This window comes from Eretmochelys imbricata, chromosome 4 (assembly GCF_965152235.1).
Source record: "Eretmochelys imbricata isolate rEreImb1 chromosome 4, rEreImb1.hap1, whole genome shotgun sequence".
Classification (NCBI taxonomy): domain Eukaryota; kingdom Metazoa; phylum Chordata; order Testudines; family Cheloniidae; genus Eretmochelys; species Eretmochelys imbricata.
In genome coordinates, this window is record NC_135575.1 from 5,682,286 (window position 1) to 5,705,906 (window position 23,621).

At 50.0% G+C, this 23,621-nt stretch overlaps 1 protein-coding gene across 1 annotated transcript in view; it reads right to left on the minus strand.

The window, feature by feature from the left end:
- Positions 1-9,416: 9,416 nt before the first annotated feature.
- Positions 9,417-23,621, minus strand: part of SRP72 (signal recognition particle 72) — a 48,300-nt gene continuing 34,095 nt past the window's right edge. Inside the window, exons 15-19 of the mRNA XM_077814824.1 lie at positions 20,441-20,518; positions 19,516-19,653; positions 18,840-18,877; positions 17,812-17,971; positions 9,417-9,680 (exon numbers count right to left, since the gene is read on the minus strand). Coding sequence (XP_077670950.1) covers positions 9,500-9,680; positions 17,812-17,971; positions 18,840-18,877; positions 19,516-19,653; positions 20,441-20,518 — 595 coding nt within the window. The 3' untranslated portion in view covers positions 9,417-9,499. The remainder of the gene's footprint in view (positions 9,681-17,811; positions 17,972-18,839; positions 18,878-19,515; positions 19,654-20,440; positions 20,519-23,621) is intronic.

Consider the following 23,621-nt stretch of genomic DNA (forward strand, 5'->3'; position numbering starts at 1 on the left):
AGCCTAGTCACACTGTGTGTTGTGGCACCAGGCTAGGGCACTTATTTCAGATTGGTTCAGGGCAGCCACATGAAGTCACAGTGCACATGGCATGCTCTTCTGTTAGCCTCTCTGTTCTGTATGTGGGGGCAAGGTTCCTCTTCGGCCACAGGAAGAAGGGAAGGCCAGGGACTATCTCTCTCTGAGCCCTGGTCTACACTAGAAGTTGAGGTCGAATTTAGCAGAGTTAAATTGATTTAACCCTGCACCCGTTCACACGACAAAGCCCTTTTTTTTTACTTAAAGGGCTCTTAAAATTGACTTCCTTACTCCACCCCCGACAAGGGGATTAGCACTGAAATCGGCCTTGCCAGGTCGAATTTGGGGTACTGTGGACACAATTAGACAGTATTGGCCTCTGGGAGCTATCCCAGAGTGCTCCATTGTGACCGCTCTGGACAGCACTCTCAACTCAGATGCACTGGCCAGGTAGACAGGAAAAGAACCGCGAACTTTTGAATCTCATTTCCTGTTTGGCCAGCGTGGCAAGCTGCAGGTGACCATGCAGAGCGCATCAGCAGAGGTGACCATGATGGAGTCCGAGAATTGCAAAAGAGCTCCAGCATGGACTGAACGGGAGGTACGGGATCTGATCGCTGTATGGGGAGAGGAATCCGTGCTATCAGAACTCTGTTCTAGTTTTCGAAATGCCAAAATCTCCGTCAAAATCTCCCAGGGCATGAAGGACAGAGGCCATAATAGGGACCTGAAGCAGTGCCGTGTGAAACTTAAGGAGCTGAGGCAAGCCTACCAGAAAACCAGAGAGGCAAACAGCTGCTCCGGGTCAGAGCCCCAAACATGCCGCTTCTCTGATGAGCTGCATGCCATTTTAGGGGGTTCAGCCACCACTACCCCAGCCGTGTTGTTTGACTCCTTCAATGGAGATGGAGGCAACACGGAAGCAGATTTTGGGGACGAGGAAGATGATGAGGTTGTAGACAGCTCACAGCAAGCAAGCAGAGAAACCTGTTTTCCTGACAGCCAGGAACTATTTCTCACCCTGGAGCCAGTACCCCCCGAACCCACCCAAGGCTGCCTCCTGGACTCGCCATGCGGAGAAGGGACCTCTGGTGAGTGTACCTTTTAAAATACAATAGATGGTTTAAAAGCAAGCATGTTTAATGATTAATTTGCCCTGGCATTTGCAGCTCTCCTGGATGTACTCCCAAAGCCTTTGCAAAAGGTTTCTGGGGCGGGCAGCCTTATTCCATCCACCATGGTAGGACACTTTACCACTCTAGGCCAGTAGCACATACTCGGGAATCATTGTAGAACAAAGCATTGCAGTGTATGTTTGCTGGTGTTCAAACAACATCTGTTCTTTATCTCTCTGTGTTATACTCAGGAGAGTGATATCATTCATGGTCACCTGGTTGAAATAGGGGGCTTTTCTTCAGGGGACATTCAGAGGTGCCCGTTCCTGCTGGGCTGTTTGCCTGTGGCTGAACAGAAATGTTCCCCACTGTTAGCCATGGAGAGCGGGGAGGCAAAATGCGACCTTGGAACAAAAGCACATGTGCTATGTGTGTAATGTTAACAGCAAGGTTCACCGTGAAAGAGTGTACCCATTGTTCTATAAAATGTGTCTTTTTAAATACCACTGTCCCTTTTTCTTTCTCCACCAGCTGCATGTGTTTCAAGGATCACAGGATCTTCTCCTTCCAAGAGGCTAGCGAAGATCAGAAGGCAAAAAAACCACACTCGCGATGAAATGTTCTCTGAGTTCATGCTGTCCTCCCACACTGACAGAGCACAGACAAATGCGTGGAGGCAGACAATGTCAAAGTGCAGGAAAGCACAAAATGTCTGAGAGGAGAGGTGGTGGGCTGAAGAGAGGGCTGAAGCTGAAAGGTGGCGGCAGCGTGATGAGAGGAGGCAGGATTCAATGCTGAGGCTGCTGGAGGATCAAACCAATATGCTCCAGTGTATGGTTGAGCTGCAGGAAAGGCAGCAGGAGCACAGACCGCTGCTACACCCCTGTGTAACCAACCGCCCTCCTCCCCAAGTTCCATAGCCTCCTCACCCAGACGCCCAAGAAAGCGGTGGGGGGGCCTCCGGCCACCCAGCCACTCCACCCCAGAGGATTGCCCAAGCAACAGAAGGCTGGCATTCAATAAGTTTTAAACTTTTAAAGTGCTGTGTGGCCTTGTCCTTCCCTCATCCACCACCCCTCCTGGGCTACCTTGGTAATTATCTCCCTATTTGTGTGATGAATTAATAAAGAATGCATGAATGTGAAGCAACAATGACTTTATTGCCTCTGCAAGCGGTGATCGAAGGGAGGAGGGAAGGGTGGTTAGCTTACAGGGAAGTAGAGTGAAACAAGGGTCGGGAGGTTTCATCAAGGAGAAACAAAGAGAACTTTCACACAGTAGCCTGGCCAGTCATGAAACTGGTTTTCAAAGCTTCTCTGATGCGCACCGCGCCCTCCTGTGCTCTTCTAACCGCCCTGGTGTCTGGCTGTGTGTAATCAGTGACCAGGTGATTTGCCTCAACCTCCCACCCCGCCATAAACGTGTCCCCCTTACTCTCTCATATATTGTGGAGCACACAGCAAGCAGTAATAACAGTGGGAATATTGGTTTTGCTGAGGTCTAACCGAGTCAGTAAACTGCGCCAGCGTGCTTTTAAACATCCAAATGCACATTCTACCACCATTCTCACTTGCTCAGCCTGTAGTTGAACAGCTCCTGACTACTGTCCAGGCTGCCTGTGTATGGCTTCATGAGCCATGGCATTAAGGGGTAGGCTGGGCCCCTAAGGATAACTATAGGCATTTCAACATCCCCAACAGTTATTTTCTGGTCTGGAAAGCAAGTCCCTTCCTGCAGCTTTTGAAACAGACCAGAGTTCCTGAAGATGCGAGCGTCATGTACCTTTCCCGGCCATCCCATGTTGATGTTGGTGAAACGTCCCTTGTGATCCACCAGTGCTTGCGGCATCATTTAAAAGTACCCCTTTTGGTTTATGTACTGGCTGCCCTGGTGGTCCGGTCCCAAGATAGGGATACACATTCCGTCTATCGCCCCACCACAGTTAGGGAATCCCATTGCAGCAAAGCCATCCACTATGACCTGCACATTTCCCACAGACACTAACCTTGACAGCAGCAGCTCAGTGATTGCATTGGCTACTTGGATCACAGCAGCCCCCACAGTAGATTTGCCCACTCCAAATTGATTCCCGAGAGACCGCTAGCTGTCTGGTGCTGCAAGCTTCCACAGGGCTATTGCCACTCGCTTCTCAACTGTGAGGGCTGCACTCATCTTGGTATTCTTGTGCTTCAGGGCAGGGGAAAGCAAGTCACAAAGTTCCATGAAAGTGCCCTTATGCATGCGGAAGTTTCACAGCCACTGGGAATCATCCCAGACCTGCAACACTATGCGGTCCCACCAGTCTGTTCTTGTTTCCCGGGCCCAGAATCAGTGTTCCATGGAATGAGCCTGCCCCATTACCACCGGGATGGCCAAATTGTCGGGGCCTGTGCTTTGAGAGAAGTCGGTGTCCATGTCCTCATCACCGTGCTGCCATCACCTCCTTTTGCAGAGTCTGGTTCTGCATATACTGCATGATAATGCGCGAGGTGTTTACAATGCTCATAACTGCCACGGTACTCAGGGTACTTTTCAATAGTGCTGCAAGCACTGGTGGATCACAAGGGACATTTCACCAACATCAACGTGGGATGGCCGGCAAAGGTACATGATGCTCGCATCTTCAGGAACTCTGGTCTGTTTCAAAAGCTGCAGGAAGGGACTTTATTCCCAGACCAGAAGATAACCGTTGGGGATGTTGAAATGCCTATAGTTATCCTTGGGGACCCAGCCTACCCCTTAATGCCATGGCTCATGAAGCCATACACAGGCAGCATGGACAGTAGTCAGGAGCTGTTCAACTACAGGCTGAGCAAGTGAGAATGGTGGTAGAATGTGCATTTGGATGTTTAAAAGCACGCTGGCACAGTTTACTGACTCGGTTAGACCTCAGCAAAACCAATATTCCCACTGTTATTACTGCTTGCTGTGTGCTCCACAATATATGAGAGAGTAAGGGGGACACGTTTATGGCGGGGTGGGAGGTTGAGGCAAATCGCCTGGTCACTGATTACACACAGCCAGACACCAGGGCGGTTAGAAGAGCACAGGAGGGCGCGGTGCGCATCAGAGAAGCTTTGAAAACCAGTTTCATGACAGGCCAGGTGTGAAAGTTCTCTTTGTTTCTCCTTGATGAAACCTCCCACCCCTTGGTTCATTCTACTTCCCTGTATGCCAACCGCCCTCCCCTCTCCTCCTCCCTTTGATCACCGCTTGCAGAGGCAATAAAGTCATTGTTGCTTCACATTCATGCATTCTTTATTAATTCATCACACAAATAGGGGGATAGCTGCCAAGGTAGCCTGGGAGGGGTGGGGGAGGAGGGAAACACCGGGTGGGGTGGAGAGGAGGGGAGGAGGGAAGGACAAGGCCACACTGCACTTCAAAACTTATTGAATGCCAGCTTTCTGTTGATTGGGCAGTCCTCTGGGGTGGAGTGGTTGGGTGCCCGGAGGTTCCCCCTCCCCCCACATTCTTGGACGTCTGGGTGAGGAGGCTACAGAAATTGGGGAGGAGGGTAGTTGGTTACACAGGGGCTGCAGTGGCGGTCTGTGCCTTTCCTGCACCTCAACCATATGCCGGAATATTGGTTTGATCCTCCAGTAGCCTCAGCATTGCATCCTGCCTCCTTTCATCACGCTGATACCACCTCTCCTCTCACTCGTCCCTTCTCTCCTCACGTTCATTTTGTGCTTTCCTGGACTCTGCCATTGTCTCCCTCCACGCATTGTGCTGGGCTCTTTCAGTGCGGGAGGACTCCATGAGCTCAGAGAGCATTTCATCACGAGTGCGTTTTTTTCACCTTCTAATCTGTGCTACCCTCTGGGATGGAGAGGCTAGTCACAGCATTGAAACATTTGCAGCTGCGGGAGAAAAAAAGGGAGATTAAAATTGAAAAACACACACACTGGCCATTTAAAAGGAGGGGCTGAAGTTTTTGGGTTAACGTGCAGCACAAACCCAACTAAACTCCCCCCACACCCAATTCTCTGGGATGATCACGTCACCCCTCCCCCCACCACGTGGCTAACAGTGGGGAGGATTTATTTTCAGCCAAGGCAAACAGCCCAGCAGGAACGGCCACCTCGTTATCCCCTTAATAAAATTCCCCTATTTCAACCAGGTGACCATGAATGATATCACTCTCCTGAGGATAACAGAGAGAAATAAATAACGGACGTTGCTTGAGTGCCAGCAAACACCAGGACCACACGCTGCCATGCTTTCTTATGCAATGATTCCAGACTACGTGCTACTGGCCTGCCGTGGTAGTGCCCTACCATGGAGGACGCAATAAGGCTGCCCTCTCCAGAAACCTTTTGCAAAGGCTTTGGGAGTACCTACAGGACAGCTTCATTAAGATGTCCCTGGAGGATTTCTGCTCCATCCCCAGACACATTAATAGACTTTTCTAGTAGCTGTACTGGCCGCGAATGCATCCCAAGTCTTCAGGGCAAATTAATCATTAAACACGCCTTTAAACCCTGTATTATATTTACAAAAGGTACACTCACCAGAGGTGCCGTCTCTGCCTTCAAGGTCCGGGAGCCTGGGTTGGGAGGGTATTGTCTCCAGAGTGATAAACAGTTCCTGGTTGTCGGGGAGAACGGTTTCTCTGCTTGCCTGGTGTGTGCTATCTTCCTCATCCCCCAAATCCAAATCCCTGTTGCGTGAGACTCCTTTGCAGGAGTCCACGTACAGGTGTGGAGTAGTTGTAGGGGTACCCCCTAGAATTGCATGCAGCTCATCATAGAAGCGGCATGTCTGGGGCTCTGACCCCGAGCGGGTGTTTGCCTCTTGGGTTTTTTGGTAGGCTTGCCTGAGCTTCTTAAGTTTCACGCGGCACTGCTGCGGGTCCCTGTGACAGCCTCTGTCCTTCATGCCCTTGGAGATTTTTTCAAATATTTTGGCATTTTGTCTTTTGGAACGGAGATCTAATAGCACTGATTCGTCTCCCCATAAAGTGATCAGATCCAGTACCTCCCATTCGGTCCATACTGGAGCTCTTTTGCGACTTGAAGTTCACAGCCTGGAGGTATTTTATTTGCACAATGCATTGGAATTTAAAAGGAACACAAACAGTTTTTCAACTCATGATCTTGCTTATTAACCATACTTAGTGGAAGAGGATTAAAACAAAGATTTTTAAAAATCAAATTTAATTTTCCTGGGTTATACTGTTCACTTTCCACATTTATGGTCACTGGGATGATGAAACAGACTAGTCAGTGTTTAGTCAGTTTCAATTCTCATGCTGGGTAGTGCATAAAGCAGTGGTTCTCAACCTATTTACCATTGTGGGCCGCATCTGCAGCTTTCTGTGTTATGTGAGCCGCAGCCAAACGTTATACTATCTCTAGGCCCCGAGGATGTCAAATGGGCCAAAGCTGCGTGCTGAGTGAGCCGCAAGTGGCCCGCAAGTTGAGAACTACTGCTATAAAGGCTGGGAAGCAGATTCTGCAGGGCAATGTTTGTTTCCATTGGCAGTATTGCGTTTAGTCTTACAAGTCTCTAAAAGACTGTTTTTACAAAGCCTGTAGTTTGTGCCAAACTTTGTCCACCTACCCCTTTACTAGTGCAATTTCCACCCAAGTTCGAAATGCCTCAGTCCGAGCCAGCACTCTCTTCCCCTCTACCTACCTCTTCCCTACCCAATTTCCTTGAAAAATTATTTTGCAACATTTACCAAAACAAAAGCAAGAGGAGCATGGACGAAATTGCCAGGGGGATTACACAGAAACTGATCTATTTACATAGTCCAACTGCAAACTTCCACTCAAAAGAATGTATTAAACCTCCCTCTAGCTTTAATATAGAGCTTAGTACGACTACATTTGGCTGGCACAGGGGGTGGGGGGTGGGGTTTGGAGGAGAGAGAGAAATAAACGATACCGTGTGAACACCAGCATTTTCTGAAGGGCTTTACAGTTAAAGGAGAAGCAACTGTGATTGGAAGAGGAGTGAAAACAGCTCTCCCCCCTCCCCTTCCTCCTCCCTCCGGCAGCCATCATATTCTGTATACAGCCACTACAGATCCTGGCGCCGACCCAATCAGTACATATTGTCCAAGAGTGTATTAGAAAGATGGAAACACTGGTCATGCCTCTACAGTTGAAGTCAACAGGAGCTGGGATTGCTCAGCAAAAAATCAATCCATTTTTTATTGTGGTGTCTGAACTTCCAGTCTTCACATTTGACAGTTTTGGCCATGATGATTAAGAATGTAGAGTTCTCCAAACTAGACTGCAAACATCTAAATATATACACTCGAAAGCTGAATTCACAGTTGTTGTGGCCAGAGTGAAAGCTGCTTTATGTGTTTTGATTTACTCTTCATAGTTCTAGTTAGAGACCATACATGTGATAGACAAAGTGATTTCTAACACTGCATTCAGGTTCTTTCTGTGAAAAATAATTGTGTTTTGTTCAGTTACCCCGTTCTCAGCCCATTCCATTGTGCTATACAAAACAGTAGCATAAAAATGTGTTTTTGTGCCTGATCTGCCTGCCATCCAAAGCACAATACTCACTGTAACTTGGTTTTGGAGCCAGCTGCTGCTAGAGAATTCCTTCCAGTCCGCACACACTTCCTTTTCTACCGTGATTGTTGCTTCCTGCTAGCAATTGCCAAGCAACTGCCCCCCGCACTTTAACACAGGAGACATGCGTCCCTACAGTGCTAAGATGATAAGATGGTGCAAGAGTTGAGACTGAGACTGAAAAGCAGTGTGTCTGACATGCTGGTAGCTGGAAATGCAAATACGGATGTTCCTCTGCTTATGGTTTTTGTCTGAAGGGCTCCAGGAATTTCTGCCCAGTAAGAAATACTGTTCCTGTGCCATGCAATAAATCCATCCCAGCTTAGCGAGCCTGGCCGTCTGAACTGCAGCCCGCAGACCCAGTGACACTTGTGCACCAGTCTATGTACAGCGTGCTGTCTGGTAAGGCAGTCTGGCGTTGGAAGGCTTGGTTATTTCAATCATTTAGAGTTAGCAGCTACCAAAGGCTGGAGGAAGCAAGACTCCCATCCTTGAAGAGGTACCATCAGAGCAGTTCGGAGAAAGCCTAACCAGCCCAGTGGCCTCCAAGAGCCAGCTCCTATGCTCATTTCTTCGCAAGGAGCTGAGTGTGACTGGTGCCCCCGTTAGTACACTATCCCTACAAATATCGGTATAAAACCCCAGACACCACCTTATGATTCCGGGGCTTTAGGCTGGCACAGGAATGTGCATCAGTAAGACAGCATGAGCATCCTTTGTGAGGAGAAGCAGGGCATGAGGCATTGTCTACATCATCTTGCTGCAGCAAAGATTTTTGGAAAATATTCCTAAACCCCTGAAGATCACACCCAAACAGGTCATAATATATGTGAAGGCTGAAATCTGGACTGTGTCCCTTGGGCATGGCCAGACCCTGAAAACAAAGTATTGAATGCCAGACACCACAGAGCAGATGCTCAGAGAGCTCAGCTCCCAGCACTCCGGCCCCAGAGGAGAAGTGTGCCATTTCCAATGCCCTGCCTCATTCTAGAAGGATTTGTTCCTCACGGAACCCAGAACGCGGGCTGCTCCCCCACAGCGCGCTCCCAAAGGCCAGTGTTGTCCACTAACAAAGCAGCATTCTCACACACTGCGTTTGGCTAGACGAAATCAAAGCCTCCAGACAGTGCCAAGGTGTCACAGGTCGCCTGTACCTTGCCCTGGGAAGCTCCATGCAACCTCAGATTGTTCTCAATTGACACATTTAAGAATGTGGCTCTCCAGAGTTCAAGCCACAAAATGAAGTGATAGTGAACTGTCCCTTCTGAGATGCACAGCCACCTCCAGACAGCACCCCACAGGCTCTGTGTCCAATGTCTGCCCTCCTGTCACCTAGGTGAGGGCCTTTGCTAGGCAGCCCAGAGAGACAGCAAGGGCCCGTGGGGAGGCCAGTAATGTGGCATGTTTGTCAAGACTCATCACTCCAGCTGATTCTCTGCTGTAAGCAGGACTGGGGAAATACCTTGTGTTTGTGTAACTGCTGCAGGGGGCCACGGGCACACCAGGGAGGGACAATGGTCTGACTCGGTAAGCAAATGAAGCATGATTCTTCCCCCCCACTCCCCCCCAAAAAAAAAACAACAATGGAGGGAAACATCGGGCAGCGGGTTAGGAAAGGGAGCGGGAATGGGAGGAGGAAAAGCTTCCCTTCCCTTCCCACTGCAGAGGAAACGAAGCCGAGGAGGAACCTTTTCAAGACAGCGTGAAGGAAGCCGTGACTTTGTGCTGCTTCTTACTCTGACCTTTATTCTGACCTTTATTCTGTTCTCAGCACTTTACAGCAGAGAGCTCCAGTCCCTCACACAGCCAGCTCGGCAGCCGCTCTCGTTACCAGCCTCCCTTGCCTCCTTTCTTCTTCTTCTGCTGCTGCTTCTTCTTGGTTGCTGCAGCGCCAGCAGGTTTCTGGTGCCGGGGGGGTATCATGTTACTCGTGGCTGCGGAAGACGTGGCTGTGGTACTGCCAGGCCGTGGGGAGGTAGGCGGGCTGCTTGCTGTCCTACTGGCATCCCTGCAGGGAGATAGGGAACACCGCCGGGTTAGGAGCGCCTCCCAGAGCCGGGGGACTTAGAGGAACATTTTCCCTTTCCTTCCCAAAACAGAAATCAAAGGCAAATTGATTTAGGCTCCAAAACAGATAAACAAGCAATTGGCCTTATGCCATGGGACTTGCCTTTAAAGCTGTGGAATTACAGCCCAACAAAAAACGGTTATCTTATCCTTTTTGTAACTGTTGTTCTTCGAAATGTGTTGCTCATATCTACCCCAGTTAGGTGTGTGCGCACGGCGCGTGCACAGCTGTCGGAAACTTTTCCCTAGCAGCTACCTGTCGGGCCGGCTGTGGAGCCCCCTGGAGTGGCGCCGGCATGGAGCTCTATATACGACCCTGCCGGCCCGACCCCCGCTTCAGTTCCTTCTTGCCAGCTACTCTGACAGAGGGGAAGGTGAGGGGGAATGGAATAGATATGAGCAACACAAACAACAAAGCCCTGGCTGGGATGATTTAATTGGAGATGGGTCCTGCTTTTGAGCAGGGGGTTGGACTAGATGACCTCCTGAGGTCCCTTCCAACCCTGATATTCTATGATTCCATGAACACATCTCAAAGAACAACAGTTACAAAGATGAGTAACTGTTTTTTCTTCCTCGAGTGCTTGCTCATATTAATTCCAGTTAGGTGACTCCCAACCCTTACCTAGGAGGTGGGGTCGGAGTCAAGGTATTGCCGACCAAAGTACTGCTCTGTCGAAGGCCGCATCATCCCTAGATCGGTGGACGATGGCATAGTGCGTGAAAGTAAGCACTGAAGACTACATCCCAGCCCTGCACATTTTCTGGAGAGGTACTTGGGCTAGAAAGGCTGTCTACAAGGCCTGCGCCCTCGTGGACTGAGCAGTGATGGAATCTTTGCCAAGTCATAACAAGTGCGGATACAAGCTGTGATCCAGGAAGAGATCCGCTGGGAAGAGACTGGCAAACCCTTCATCCACTCTGCTATAATAACAAACAACTGGGTTGTCTTTTGGAACAGCTTTGTGCGATCGATATAGAATGGGAGCACCCTCCTAACATCCAGCGAGTGTAGCTGTTGCTCTTAAGGGCTGTTGTGAGGTTTTGGATAGAAGACTGGCAGGAAAATGTCCTGGCTGATATGGAAACGGGACACCACCTTGGGAAAGAAAGCTGGATGGAGAGACTGAAGGTCTGGGTGAAGGAGGCAACCGTGGTCCTGTGTAATGAGGTCGGGAGTGAGAGGTAGCCATATCAGTGACTCAACCCGTTTATATAGAACATGGCCGTGGTGTTGTCCGTCAGTACCGCTATGCAGTGGACCTGCAAGTCAGTCAGAAAAGCTTGGCAGGCGAGACGGATCACCCTGAGTTCTTTGATGTTGATGTGTAGAGCCAGTTCCTCTGCTTGCCATAAGCCCTGAGCTGTCAGGCTTCCCAGATGTGCTCCCCAGCCCAACACGGACGCATTTGTGACTAAAGTCAAGGTGGGTTGGGGTGGGTGAAAAGGAACCCCGGCGACTACCAAGCAGGGATTCAGCCACCACCGGAGGGAATCGAGGGTGTGCTGAGGGATGGTCAGCACCATGTCAGGACTGTCGCGGCCTGGGCGGTACACAGAGGTGAGCCACGCTTACAAGGGTCTGAGTCGTAACCTGGCGTGTTGAACCACATAAGTGCAGGATGCCATATGGCCTAACAGCCAGAGACACTGCCTTGCCGTGGTGGTAGGGAAGTTGCAAAGGTTGTCGATTATCTGCGAGAGGAACAGGTGACGAGTCTCTGGCAGGAATGCTCTCGCTTGAGACACATCCAGAACGGCCCCGATGAATTCTATCCTCTGAGTTGGAGTGAGCACTGATTTGTTGACGCTGAGAATGATACCTAAATGTTTGAACGTGTCCCTGACTATCTGCACCTGCGATTCCACCTGCTGGCGGGAGCGGCCCCAGAGGAGCCAGTGTCCAGGTAAGGGTAGATATGCACATGGTGGCGGCGGAACAAAGCTGCTACAACTGCTATGCACTTGGTGAAGACGTGAGGCACTGTGCAAAGCTCAAATGGGAAGGCCATGAACTGGTAATGCACCTTGTTCACTACAAATCGTCTGTGAGCCGGTGTGATGGATATGTGGAAATAAGCATCCCTCATATAGAGGGTGGCGTACCAGTCTCCCAGGTCTAGGGAAGGAATGATTGTGCATAGGAACTTCAAGCTGACTATGAACTTGTTGAGCTCCCACAGGTCCAGAATGGGCCTGAGGCCCCGCTTCGCTTTGGGGATTGAGGAAATATCAGGAGAAGAAACCCTTGCCTTTAAGCTCCCGAGGGACCTTCTCCACCACTCCTAGAGCAAGGAGAGCCTGGACCTCCTGGACGAGAAGCTGCTCATGAGACGGGTCCCTGAAGAGGGACAGGCAAGGGGGATGGGAGGGTGGGGAGGAACGGAATTGAATAGAATATCCCGCCTCTACCGTGTGGAGCACCTGTCGGTCCAACGTAATAAGGGACCATGCATGGTAAAAGCAGGATAGGACGGTTCAGGAAAGGAGGGGTTGTGGACTGGTAATCCATCCTTGTTTGCACCTTTAAAAGGGTCGCTTAGGGCCCAAAGGGGGTTTGGATTGCCCCGGCCCTGCCCAGGAGGACGACGCGATAGCTTGCGTCGATTGTATCTACTTCTCCTATGAGAGAAGTCCTGTCTGGGCCTAGGGGGAAAAGACTACTGCTGGATGGTCTGCAATTTAAAGGGCTTCCTTTGGGTCACCAGAGTGTGCATGCTGAGGGACTTTATTGTGTTCCGGGAGTCCTTTGGGCAACGCAATCTGGAATTTGTTTGCTCAGCAAATAGGCCCTGGCCATCAAAGGTCCTGTATGGTCTGCTGGACCTCCGGGGGAAGGCCAGAGAACTGGAGCCAGGCACTGCGCCTCATCGCAATCCTGGACGCCAGAGTCCGAGGCATCAAAGGAGCCTTGGAGGGAAGTCCGGGCAACAGCTTTACTCTCCTCGGTGATGACCCCCAACTCCACTCTCAAATCAGAGGGAAGGTGCTCTTTAAACTTTAAGATTGAGGACCATGAGTTATAGTTGTATCTACTCAGGACCACGAGTTGATTTGTGATCCTGAGAGAGAGACCCCCTGTGGAATAAATTTTCCTTCCAAACAGATCAAGCCGTTTAGCCTCCCTTGATTTGGGTGCGGGGGCCTGCTGACCTTGTCTCTCTTTTTCATTCACCGCCTCCACCATGAGAGAGCATGGGGGAGGGTGGGTGAAGAGACACTCATATCCCTTAGTGGGAACAAAGTATTTACGTTCAGCCCCATTGGCCACAGGGGGAACGGAAGCAGGCGTTTGCCAAATGGGTTTGGCATTGGATTGAATAGTTTTTATAATGGGTAAGGCCACCCTAGAGGGCGCTCTGGTGCCAGGATGTCCACCATAGGGTCCTCCTGTTCGACCACTTCCTCCACCTGGAGGTTCATATTCAGGGCTACTCGTCGGAGGAGTTCCTGCAGGGCCCTGTAATCCCTGGGTGGCGGCCCAGACATTGAGGTGCCTGCCACCACCTCATCAGGGGACGATGAGGAGGAAGCCACCAGTAGGATCAGTTCCGTGGTGGCCTCTTGGTCCTTAGGGACCGGATCCTCACGAGCACCAGGCGTAGCTTCAATGGGTGAACGTGGAGCTGGGTGTGGGTTTTGTGGAGGGTCCAGGGGTAGACGGCTGAGGGTTGCCTCTGGGAGGCGAGATCCCGAATGGGGAGGTGGTGGGATATCAGGAGGGGCACCCTGGGCCTAATGGCATGCCCAAGCGGTCCAAAACTGCCACTGAGGCTGCCACTGGGGCACTGAAGCGTCCCGCCTTAGGCTCCCTGGCCCCGACCTGGGCACCTCTGATGCCCCGCCTGAGCGGAGGAAGGGTGACCTTCAGTGGGACGGCCAAGGGGGAATGGTGCAAGATAGCACCAAAGAAACATCCTCCTCCGACAGGTGGGATGCATGCCATGAAGCGTAGTGGGGCCTTGATGTCAATCGGTGCCACGGTGCAGAGCAGTGCCGGGGTGTGGAGCGGTGGTATGAAGTAAAGCAGTGCCGCGACACAGAGCCGCGTCGAGGCAGGGAGCGGTGCCACGATCAAGGATAGTGACGAAGCGGGGAGAGATGCCGCGGCGTGGAGCAGTGCCGCGAGCAGGGAGCGGTGCTGTCCATTGAGCAACACCTGGAAGGTGAACAGCATGCAGGCTGAGGCCAGCGCTCAGAATGGTGCCACGAGGTCACAGAATGGGACCTGGACCTCGAGTGGGACCACGACTTGTCTGCCAATGACCACCTTGAGTGAGAGCGGCTCCAAGGGTCACGGCTGCCAGACCAGTGCTGGGACTCAGAGCAGCACCGGGACTTGGAGCGGTGCAGAGATCCAGGTCAGGGGCAGACTGGCCAAACATGGCAGGCTTGCCTCTAGATGGTGCTGTACCTCGAGGGAGTGGAGGCTTATCCCTCATAGTGGGAGACTCAGATGCCGTCATCTCAATGAGCCCCCTAGCAGCTTCGAAGGTGTCTAGGGTGGAAGGCAACACAACTTCCCCCACTTGCAGCCGCGGTGAGTCCAGGAGAGCAGGGCTTCCTGGGGAGACAGGGGCCCGGGAGGATTGTGCGCAGCCCAAGGGTCTGTCAGTCATAGGACTGTCCCCTTCACAGTCCCTTTCCGGGGGTGCAGTAGCCATAGCAAGCTGCTGGGGGGACTTCCCCTTGGCCTGTTTCTTACGAGCATCCGGTGAAGGAGAACGGTGCCGGGGAGAGCGCTTCTGGGGCCTGGGGGACTGGCAGCTCCCGGGTGGGCATGCAGAGTCCTTCCACGGCACTGCAGAAGGCACCGCAGGAGGATCGCTCCGCACTGAGGCGCTCGGGGCCGGGTCCTGCTGCGGACAGAGGGCTGACTCCATCAGAAGTTGTTTTAGGCGAATGTCCCTCTCTTTCCTGGTGCAAGGCTTGAAAGCCTTGCAGATCTTGCACTTGTCTGACTGATGGCCTTCTCCCAGACACCAGAGGCAGTAGTCATGGGGGTCACTCGTGGGCATAGGTTTAGCACAGGAACGACAGGGCTTGAAACCTTAAGATGGCATGCCCTGAGGTCCTGCGGGGCACGAGTTGGAGGGGGAGACCCCCCCAACTGCTAAGTAGTGAGACTACAATTAACAATTAACAACTAACTAAGAACTATTAACTAACAATGGGTAACTATACACAGAGATTAGCAGAAGAGCTAGGGATTAGTGGGACACTTGCAAGCAAGAGACCACTGTTCCAACACCTGTCACTGGCGGTAAGAAGGAACTGCAGGGGGGATGGGCCGGCAGGGTCGTATATAGAGCTCCATACCGGCGCCACCCCAGGGGGCTCCACAGCCGGCCCGACAGGTAGCTGCTAGGGAAAAGTTTCCGAGAGCCATGCACGCGGTGCGTGCACACACACCAACTGGAATTGATATGAGCAAGCACTCTAAGAAGAACCGAAGTGACCACACTGTCTAGGTTATGGTTAAATTATTCAGACACAAAGTAGAAAGCTCACGCTCAGGGAATGCAGACAAGCAAACCTGACAGAAGCCAGGCTCCTGCTCTTCTCTTGCCTGCACTGTTACGGGGAGGTTTGTTTGCACCAGGGCTCCCCCTGCCACAACTCAGCTCCTCCCCGCTTGACCCTGCAAGTGGCAGCAATGAGCTCCTATCCAGTGCACAATTCTTACTGAGTTCAATGCGAACAGAACCTCACTTTAGCCCAGAATTCATGCTTAGGAGCTCTGAAGGGTCTGTAGGAGCTGAGCTCACTTATCGTAAAACTAAACAGAACACAGTCTCCTTTCTAATTCAACATGAATGTAACATGGTACACCTGAAAAGTGGGAAGGGAAGAAGACAGGAGCCAAGAAAGTTTTAGGAAGTGTGATTTGCCTCCTAGCTCTAGGTCACAAAAACCGCAACCAGCACACGCTTCGGTTCCAAATCAGAACATTTTATGTCAGAAGAATGGCACAAGCTTGCACAGACAAATTCTGGGCTGAAGGAACCTTTTCACCCAAACCTCAGGTAGCATAAATCACCTGTTTGTTCACTAACGACAAAGCACCAGGTCCCTCGTTCTGTCTGGGCTGGGGTCGTGAAAGGGTGCAAGGGAATCAGGTGAAAGTCAAGGGGCATTCACCTCCATTAGGCACTTTTGAAAACCCCAACATATCTCTCCTCTGGAGCATCAACCGAATGATAAATACTGTTGGGTATTCCACCCCTGCAGGCCCCAGGTGCAGGGAAGGCTGGGTTCTGGTGGGGCAAAGCAACAACACCCAGCCAAGTCTGCAAGGACACTGACAAGCCCCCAGCCGGGAGGGAGGCCACCCTGCTGCTGAATGGCTCTTGCCTAGGGATGGCTCCCACACTCCTGGACAGCGAGTGAGTGAGCAGGGCTATAACAGTGTGGGGAGGGATAGCTCAGTAGTTTGAGCATTGGCATGCTAAACCCTGGGTTGTGAGGTCAATCCTTGAGGGGGCCATTTAGGGTTCTGGGCAAAATTGGGGATTGGTCCTGCTTTGAGCAGGGGGTTGGACTAGATGACCTCCTGAGGTCCCTTCCAACTCTGATATTCTATTAATCTATTCTATGAATCTATGAACAGTGGGGCTGCAGGAGGCTCCCTGCACTGCCTGGGGCTGGACACAGCGAGGTGGCCTGCCCCACGGCCACCAGCTCATCCTCCTGCTCTCAGTCTTGGCCAGTCTCTGCTCTGCCCTGCCAGGAATTCTGCTCTCAGTCTCTGCTCTGCCCTGCTAGGAACTCAGCCTTCCTCGCATCTTGTCCCTGCCGGAATCGGGGGTCACTACAAAGTTATTGTCTGACACCTCCCACCTTAATTTTCTGCGACTGTGAACATTCAAATAGAAAAAAAAAAATTTAAAAAAGGTGAAACCCTTCAGATCACACTTAGAAAATTAAAACTGATACATTTCAAAATGTTTAACAGTAAGAACTGATGTAGATCACAACAACAAAAACATAACCATTGCATTCTGCTAAAGCCGCCGCCCTGTCGACAGATTCTGAGCCTGTGATTTGCAGGTGGCGACAGCTGCGTAACTGCTGCACTTAGCAGTGAGTCCCAACTCACAAGTCTGCAATCAGAGCCATGGCCACCTTTTGCACAAGTGACTCCAGGTACCATTCGGGCTAAGAGGAACTACAACTCCCATTTGCTGCTACCGCTATTAGTAGCTTAATAGTTTCAATCCTTTCTAAAGTAATCAGCTGCACTAAGAAGTGATTTAGCCATGAATTGCCCATTTAACACTAGGCTCATATTATACACACACAAGTGTGATGAGAGAGACAGAATTCATTCCACCCCAGGGGCGCCACAAAGGAAAGGCTACTGGAAAAGTTGAAGCAGCTCTACCATTAAGCTAAGTCCAAGGCAGGGTTCAAAAAAGAACTAGGTAAGTTCATGGAGGATAGGTCCATCAATGGCTATTATTCAGGGTGGGCAGGGATGGTGTCCCTAGCCTGTGTTTGCCAGAAGCTGGGAATGGGCGACAGGGGATGGATCACTTGATGATTAGCTGTTCTCTTCATTCCCTCTGTGGCACCTGGCATTGGCCACTGTCAGAAGACAGGATGCTGGGCTGGATGACCCAGTATGGCCGTTCTAATATTCTTATGTAATTCTTTCTACCTACGTTTTCCCACACTTGCAATTGGATAAGGATGTTTCATTTCCTGTCCTGAAGTGCTGCCTAATTCACCCGTAAGCTGTTGAAGAACTACTATTTTTAATGACCGATGAAACTCTGTCAGCATATACTCTGTACATTATGGTCCAGCCCCATATGCCAGGCGCATGCCAGACTCATGCCACACACGGATGACATGCTCAGTTTAAGACAGCTACAGATATAGTCCCAGCTCTGGGGAGTTAGCAATCTACAGAGCAAACAAATCAGGCTCAGTGCATTGGCAGAAGCAGAGGATAAGCCTCACTGGCCTCGGTGGGATCTGGGGGCCATGTTTGTGAAGCAGTTAAGGAGTGTTTGCTACTTGGGGCACTGTGTAATTACAAAGCACTCTTCTGTGCAACCCCTACTCACAACTCAGATGTGCCAGTTGTCGTTGCTCCCTGGGTTCCCTTTCCAATCTGATCCTTCTTTTTGCCCTTCTTCCTTCCACGATAATAGGAGCGCTCTCGCATCGGCAGCCACCGCTCAGGGTCCGGGGTCACCTTGGGATCATAGTTCTTGGGCAGTTTTCCTGCACAGCAGTCAGCAGAAGAAAAACATGGGGATCACGTGACATGGTGAAGAAAACCCCCCACACATCAATATGAAGCTCGAGTAATTCTTCTATCTTCCTTCCATCTGGGATGTTGTCCTAAAAGAACTGCTCAGGGAATTATTCCAGGGCAGTTCTCTGGCCTGTGTTATACTGTACCTTCTGGCCTTAGAATCTGTGACTCTACAAAGCTTAAGCACGCAAGGTGTGCAGGGTCAAATGAAGCTCCTCTTGCTGGTACAGCTGCGCCTGCTAAGTCTGACAGGCTGCTTTCCCCTCTAAAAGGGATGTGGGAAATACTCTCAGGAATCAAAGGCATGGAAATCAGAGGGGTTATGGTTTGTTTAGGACCCAATCCTGTATGATGCAAACTGCCTTCAACTCCCACTGAAGCCAATGGGAATAGAGGGGTGCTCAGGCCTGGCCACTTCACATTTTATGTTGAATCCAGCAGCTGAGGAGTGAAGAGGTTGAAGACACAGGACTAGGCAGGTAACACACAGGAAGCACAGTGACCTGGTGTGAGGGAGGGCATGTAGCAGCCATGCTGTTATTCTTTAAAAGAGATGGTTTAAAACTCTATATATGGGATTTCCAAACCCTCCCCACCCCTGCCAAGGAAATGAGGCACTCGGCAGTCTATGGGACTTGGGCACCTAACTCCTGTAGGTGTTCCCCCCCCCCAAAAGAACAGCCTGGGATTTTCACAATCTTCTGCTTTTCTGGACAGGAGTTTAAAGAACATTACCAGGGACAGGGGTAATGCACAGATGATACGGTGTGGTCGAGGCTCCAAACTGATGGCTAACAGGACAGCAAAGGCGTATTGCAAACACACACAACTCACCCTTCTTTTTCCTCTTCTTTTTCTTTACATCCCCTTGCCTAAAAGGGCGAGGAGAAGAAACACGATCACAGTGCTGCCGTGGCTTCCCTGGAACGTACCAACAAGCATGGAGCCAGGGAGGGGAAAAGAAGACTGTCTTTTTTCAAAGAAGTGAGGGGGCAAGGAGGAAAGGACACCAGTCTCAGAGAAACAGTTCTAATCCCCTGGGGCAGTGGATCTCCAGTTACTTCCCCCACAGATCAGTCTGTAAGAGTCCCTGATTCCTGCTCCCAGAATACCCTCATTTCCCCGGCTCAATGTTTCATTCTGCAGCCTTCCAGCAAACGCACCACAAGCTAATGCACAAGAACCCCTGTGTGAGGGGATGTTCCCCAGACCATGCTTGGCCTCACTCTAGTGGTGTGCACAGCTCTGGCTTCACAAGGACCTTGCTGCCCACCTCTGCATCGCTCATAGGGACACGTCCTTGCATCGCTGATCGGGACGACTGCTGTCCCTCTCTGGACCTCCCGGAGTTACCTACAGACACTCTAAGGGACAGCCTGCTTTTCGACTAGTCAGACCATTTGCAGGGTGGCTGCAGAAACAGGCCTGAAGCTCTGAGGTGATCCACACAGCAGGTGCTTTCTAATCCCAAGCCCACGGAAGAGAATGACGGGCGAGAGATGCTTTTTACCCTTGTTCTTTCTGCTGGTTCTCTCCCGTGAGCTTTCCGCCTTTCTTCCGAACGTACGTAGCCCCGGGGGAATTTTCAAGCACATCCACGTCTACTTTCAAAGACATCGTGTCCGACGAGGGCAAGTGTTTGCTAAGGCTGTCGAGGGGCGGAGCTCAGGAATGGAAACAGGAATGCATTCAGCAAAGAGAGCCAGGAGGGAGGCACCAGCAGCAACTCAAACCCCATCTCTGTCCCAGGGGGATTAACCAGCAGCTCCAATCCATAGACGCAGAGTGAATTAGTGGAGAGGGCAACAGTCAGAGACCCAGGAGACCTGGGTTTTGTTCCTGGCTTTGCCACTGGCCTGCTGGGTGACCTTGGACAAGTCACTTCCCTTCTAGGTACCTGTGTCCCTATCTGTACAATGGGAGTGATGACCCTGAGGTCCTTTGTAACATGCTTTGAAAGCTGCTGATGGGGAGTGCGGTAAGAATTGATTATAATAAGAGTTACACCAAACGATTTGGTGGGAAAGTACAACATGTTACCACTATAGGACAAAAACACCACAGCAAAAAGTTGGATCATACTGATATGTTCGCTCATCATTAACTGACTGAAGTTCTCATTGCTTTTGGGGGGCCATGGGGCGATTCAAAAGCCCTAAGGGAATTAGACACCCAAATCCTACCAGAAGTAAATAGCAGCTAGGCACTCAACTCACTTAGGCGCCTTTGAAAAGCCCACCCTTAATGTGGAGTTGCACTATGACCTTCCCACTTCTCCCCAGGGTCAGAGGTTCTCTGATGTCCCTGTTGGAAGGGTCCTGAAGCAGCTCAAAAATTCCAAACACTCATGACATCATTAGGAAAACATTCTGGGAACCGAAGGGACAGCAAAACCCCTTTCCCACCGCAAGCCCAGTCACCACCACAAAGGATACACCTTCGCCTTCTCGGGGTCTACGAGGGAGTATGCGGAGATGAGCTGGGCCAGAGTATGAATATCTCTTGGATTTTGCCTTGAAGAGAAGAAAGAAACATTCTGAAGTTCACTGAACACTCTACAAACACCAGCCATGCCCCAAGTGTACACTACAGCTAACCACTCAGCCCAGCACTGGCTAGCCCCGGGCAGGTGCTTTCAGTGTATACAATAGCAGGTGCCAATAGAGGCCTTGAGATTCAAAGTACAATCCGCAGCGTGTTCACTACCTCACACTGCCAAGCACTTTGACTAGCCTCTCCCCAGGGACCATGCTGCCACCAACAACCCTAGAAATCTAGGGCCTGTTTTCATTTTTCTTACCCATTTTCTTATTCTACATTCTTTTAATTGGTGTGTTTGTTTGTTTTTCCTTTAAGGTCGCTCCTGTGAAAATCTTCTACCCCTATAAAAAAACGACACTGCCTCTGCTTCTCTCCACAATTAGCTCAGACTGCACAAACAGGCTGATTTGTCTTTTGGCACAATAGGAGAGAGAGCTGCAGATCAGACCTCAGAATATGCCAGCATCAAGAAGGGTCTGGGGTTCATATGAATTTCAGATACATAAGAACGACCATACTGGGTCAGACCAAAGGTCCATCCAGCCCAGTATCCTGTCTACCGACAATGGCCAATGTCAGGTGCCCTAGAGGGAGTGTAGCTAACAGGTAATGATCAAGTAATCTCTCTCCTGCCATCCATCTCCACCCTCTGACAAACAGAGGCTAGGGACACCATTCCTTACCCATCCTGGCTAATAGCCATAAATGGACTTACCCATCCTGGCTAATAGCCATAAATGGACTTAACCTCCATGAATTTATCCAGTTCTCTTTTAAACCCTGTTACAGTCCTAGCCTTCACAACCTCCTCAGGCAACGAGTTCCACAGGTTGACTGTGCACTGAGTGAAGAAGAACTTCCTTTTATTTGTTTTAAACCTGCTACCCATTAATTTCATTTTGTGGCCCCTAATTCTTATATTATGAGAACAAGTAAATAACATTTCCTTCTTCACTTTCTCCACACCACTCATGATTTTATAGACCTCAATCATATCCCCCCTTAGACTCCTCTTTTCCAAGCTGAAAAGTCCTAGCCTCTAATCTCTCCTCATATGGGACCCATTCCAAACCCCTAATCATTTTAGTTGCCCTTTTCTGAACCTTTTCTAATGCCAGTATATCTTTTTTGAGATGAGGGGACCACATCTGTATGCAGTATTCAAGATGTGGGTGTACCATGGATTTATATAAGGGCAATAAGATATTCTCCATCTTACTCTCTATCCCTTTTTTAATGATTCCTAACATCCCATTTGCTTTTTTGACTGCCGCTGCACACTGCGTGGACGTCTTCAGAGAACTACCCACGATGACTCCAAGATCTTTCTCCTGATTAGTTGTAGCTAAATTAGCCCCCATCGTACTGTATGTATCGTTGGGGTTATTTTTTCCAGTGTGCATTACTTTACATTTATCCACATTCAATTTCATTTGCCATTTTGTTGCCCAATCAGTTAGTTTTGTGAGAGCTTTTTGAAGTTCTTCACAGTCTGCTTTGGTCTTAACTATCTTGAACAGTTTAGTATCATCTGCAAACTTTGCCACCTCACTGTTTATCCCTTTCTCCAGATCATTTATGAATAAGTTGAATAGGATTGGTCCTAGGACTGACCCTTGGGGAACACCCCTCTCCATTCTGAAAATTTACCATTTATTCCTACCCTTTGTTCCTTGTCTTTTAACCAGTTCTCAGTCCATGAAAGGATCTTCCCTCTTATCCCATGACAACTTAATTTACGTAAGAGCCTTTGGTGAGGGACCTTGTCAAAGGCTTTCTGGAAATCTAAGTACACTATGTCCACTGGATCCCCCTTGTCCACATGTTTGTTGACCCACTCAAAGAACTTTAATAGATTAGTAAGACCTTTAGATCTCCCTTTAGAGAAACCATGTTGACTTTTGCGCAACAATTTATATTCTTCTATGTGTCTGACAATTGTATTCTTTACTATTGTTTCAACTAATTTGCCCGGTACTGACATTAGACATACCGGTCTATAACTGCCGGGATCATCTCTAGAGCTCTTCTTAAATATCGGCGTTACATTAGCTATCGTCCAGTCACTGGGTACAGTAGCTGATTTAAAGGACAGGTTACAAACCATACTTAAAAAGAAAAGGAGTCCTTGTGGCACCTTAGAGACTAACCAATTTATTTGAGCATGAGCTTTCGTGAGCTACAGCTCACTTCATCAGATGCATACCGTGGAAACTGCAGCAGACTTTATATATACACAGAGAATATGAAACAATACCTCCTCCCACCCCACTGTCCTGCTGGTAATAGCTTATCTAAAGTGAGCAACAGGTTAGGCCATTTCCAGCACAAATCCAGGTTTTCTCACCCTCCACCCCCCCACACAAATTCACTCTCCTGCTGGTGATAGCCCATCCAAAGTGACAACTCTTTACACAATGTGCATGATAATGAAGTTAGGCCATTTCCTGCACAAATCCAGGTTCTCTCACTCCCTCAATGGTTCCCTCAACCCACCTAGCAATATTGTTAACCTATCCAACTATACTCTCAGCCCAGCAGAAGCAGCTGTTCTATCTCGGGGCCTCTCCTTCTGCTCCTCCACTCCCACGAACATGATACAGTTCTGTGGTGACCTAGAATCCTATTTTCGACGTCTCCGACTCAAGGAATATTTCCAAAATACCTCTGAACAACATACTAATCCACAGAGGTCTCCCTACCAACACTACAGAAAGAAGGATTCTAGGTGGACTCCTCCTGAAGGTCGAAACAGCAGACTGGACTTCTACATAGAGTGCTTCCGCCGACGTGCACGGGCTGAAATTGTGGAAAAGCAGCATCACTTGCCCCATAACCTCAGCCATGCGGAACGCAATGCCATCCACAGCCTCAGAAACAACTCTGACATCATAATCAAAAAGGCTGACAAAGGAGGTGCTGTTGTCATCATGAATAGGTCGGAATATGAACAAGAGGCTGCTCGGCAGCTCTCCAACACGAGTTTCTACAAGCCATTACCCTATGATCCCACTGAGAGTTACCAAAAGCAGCTACAGCATTTGCTCAAGAAACTTCCTGAAAAAGCACAAGATC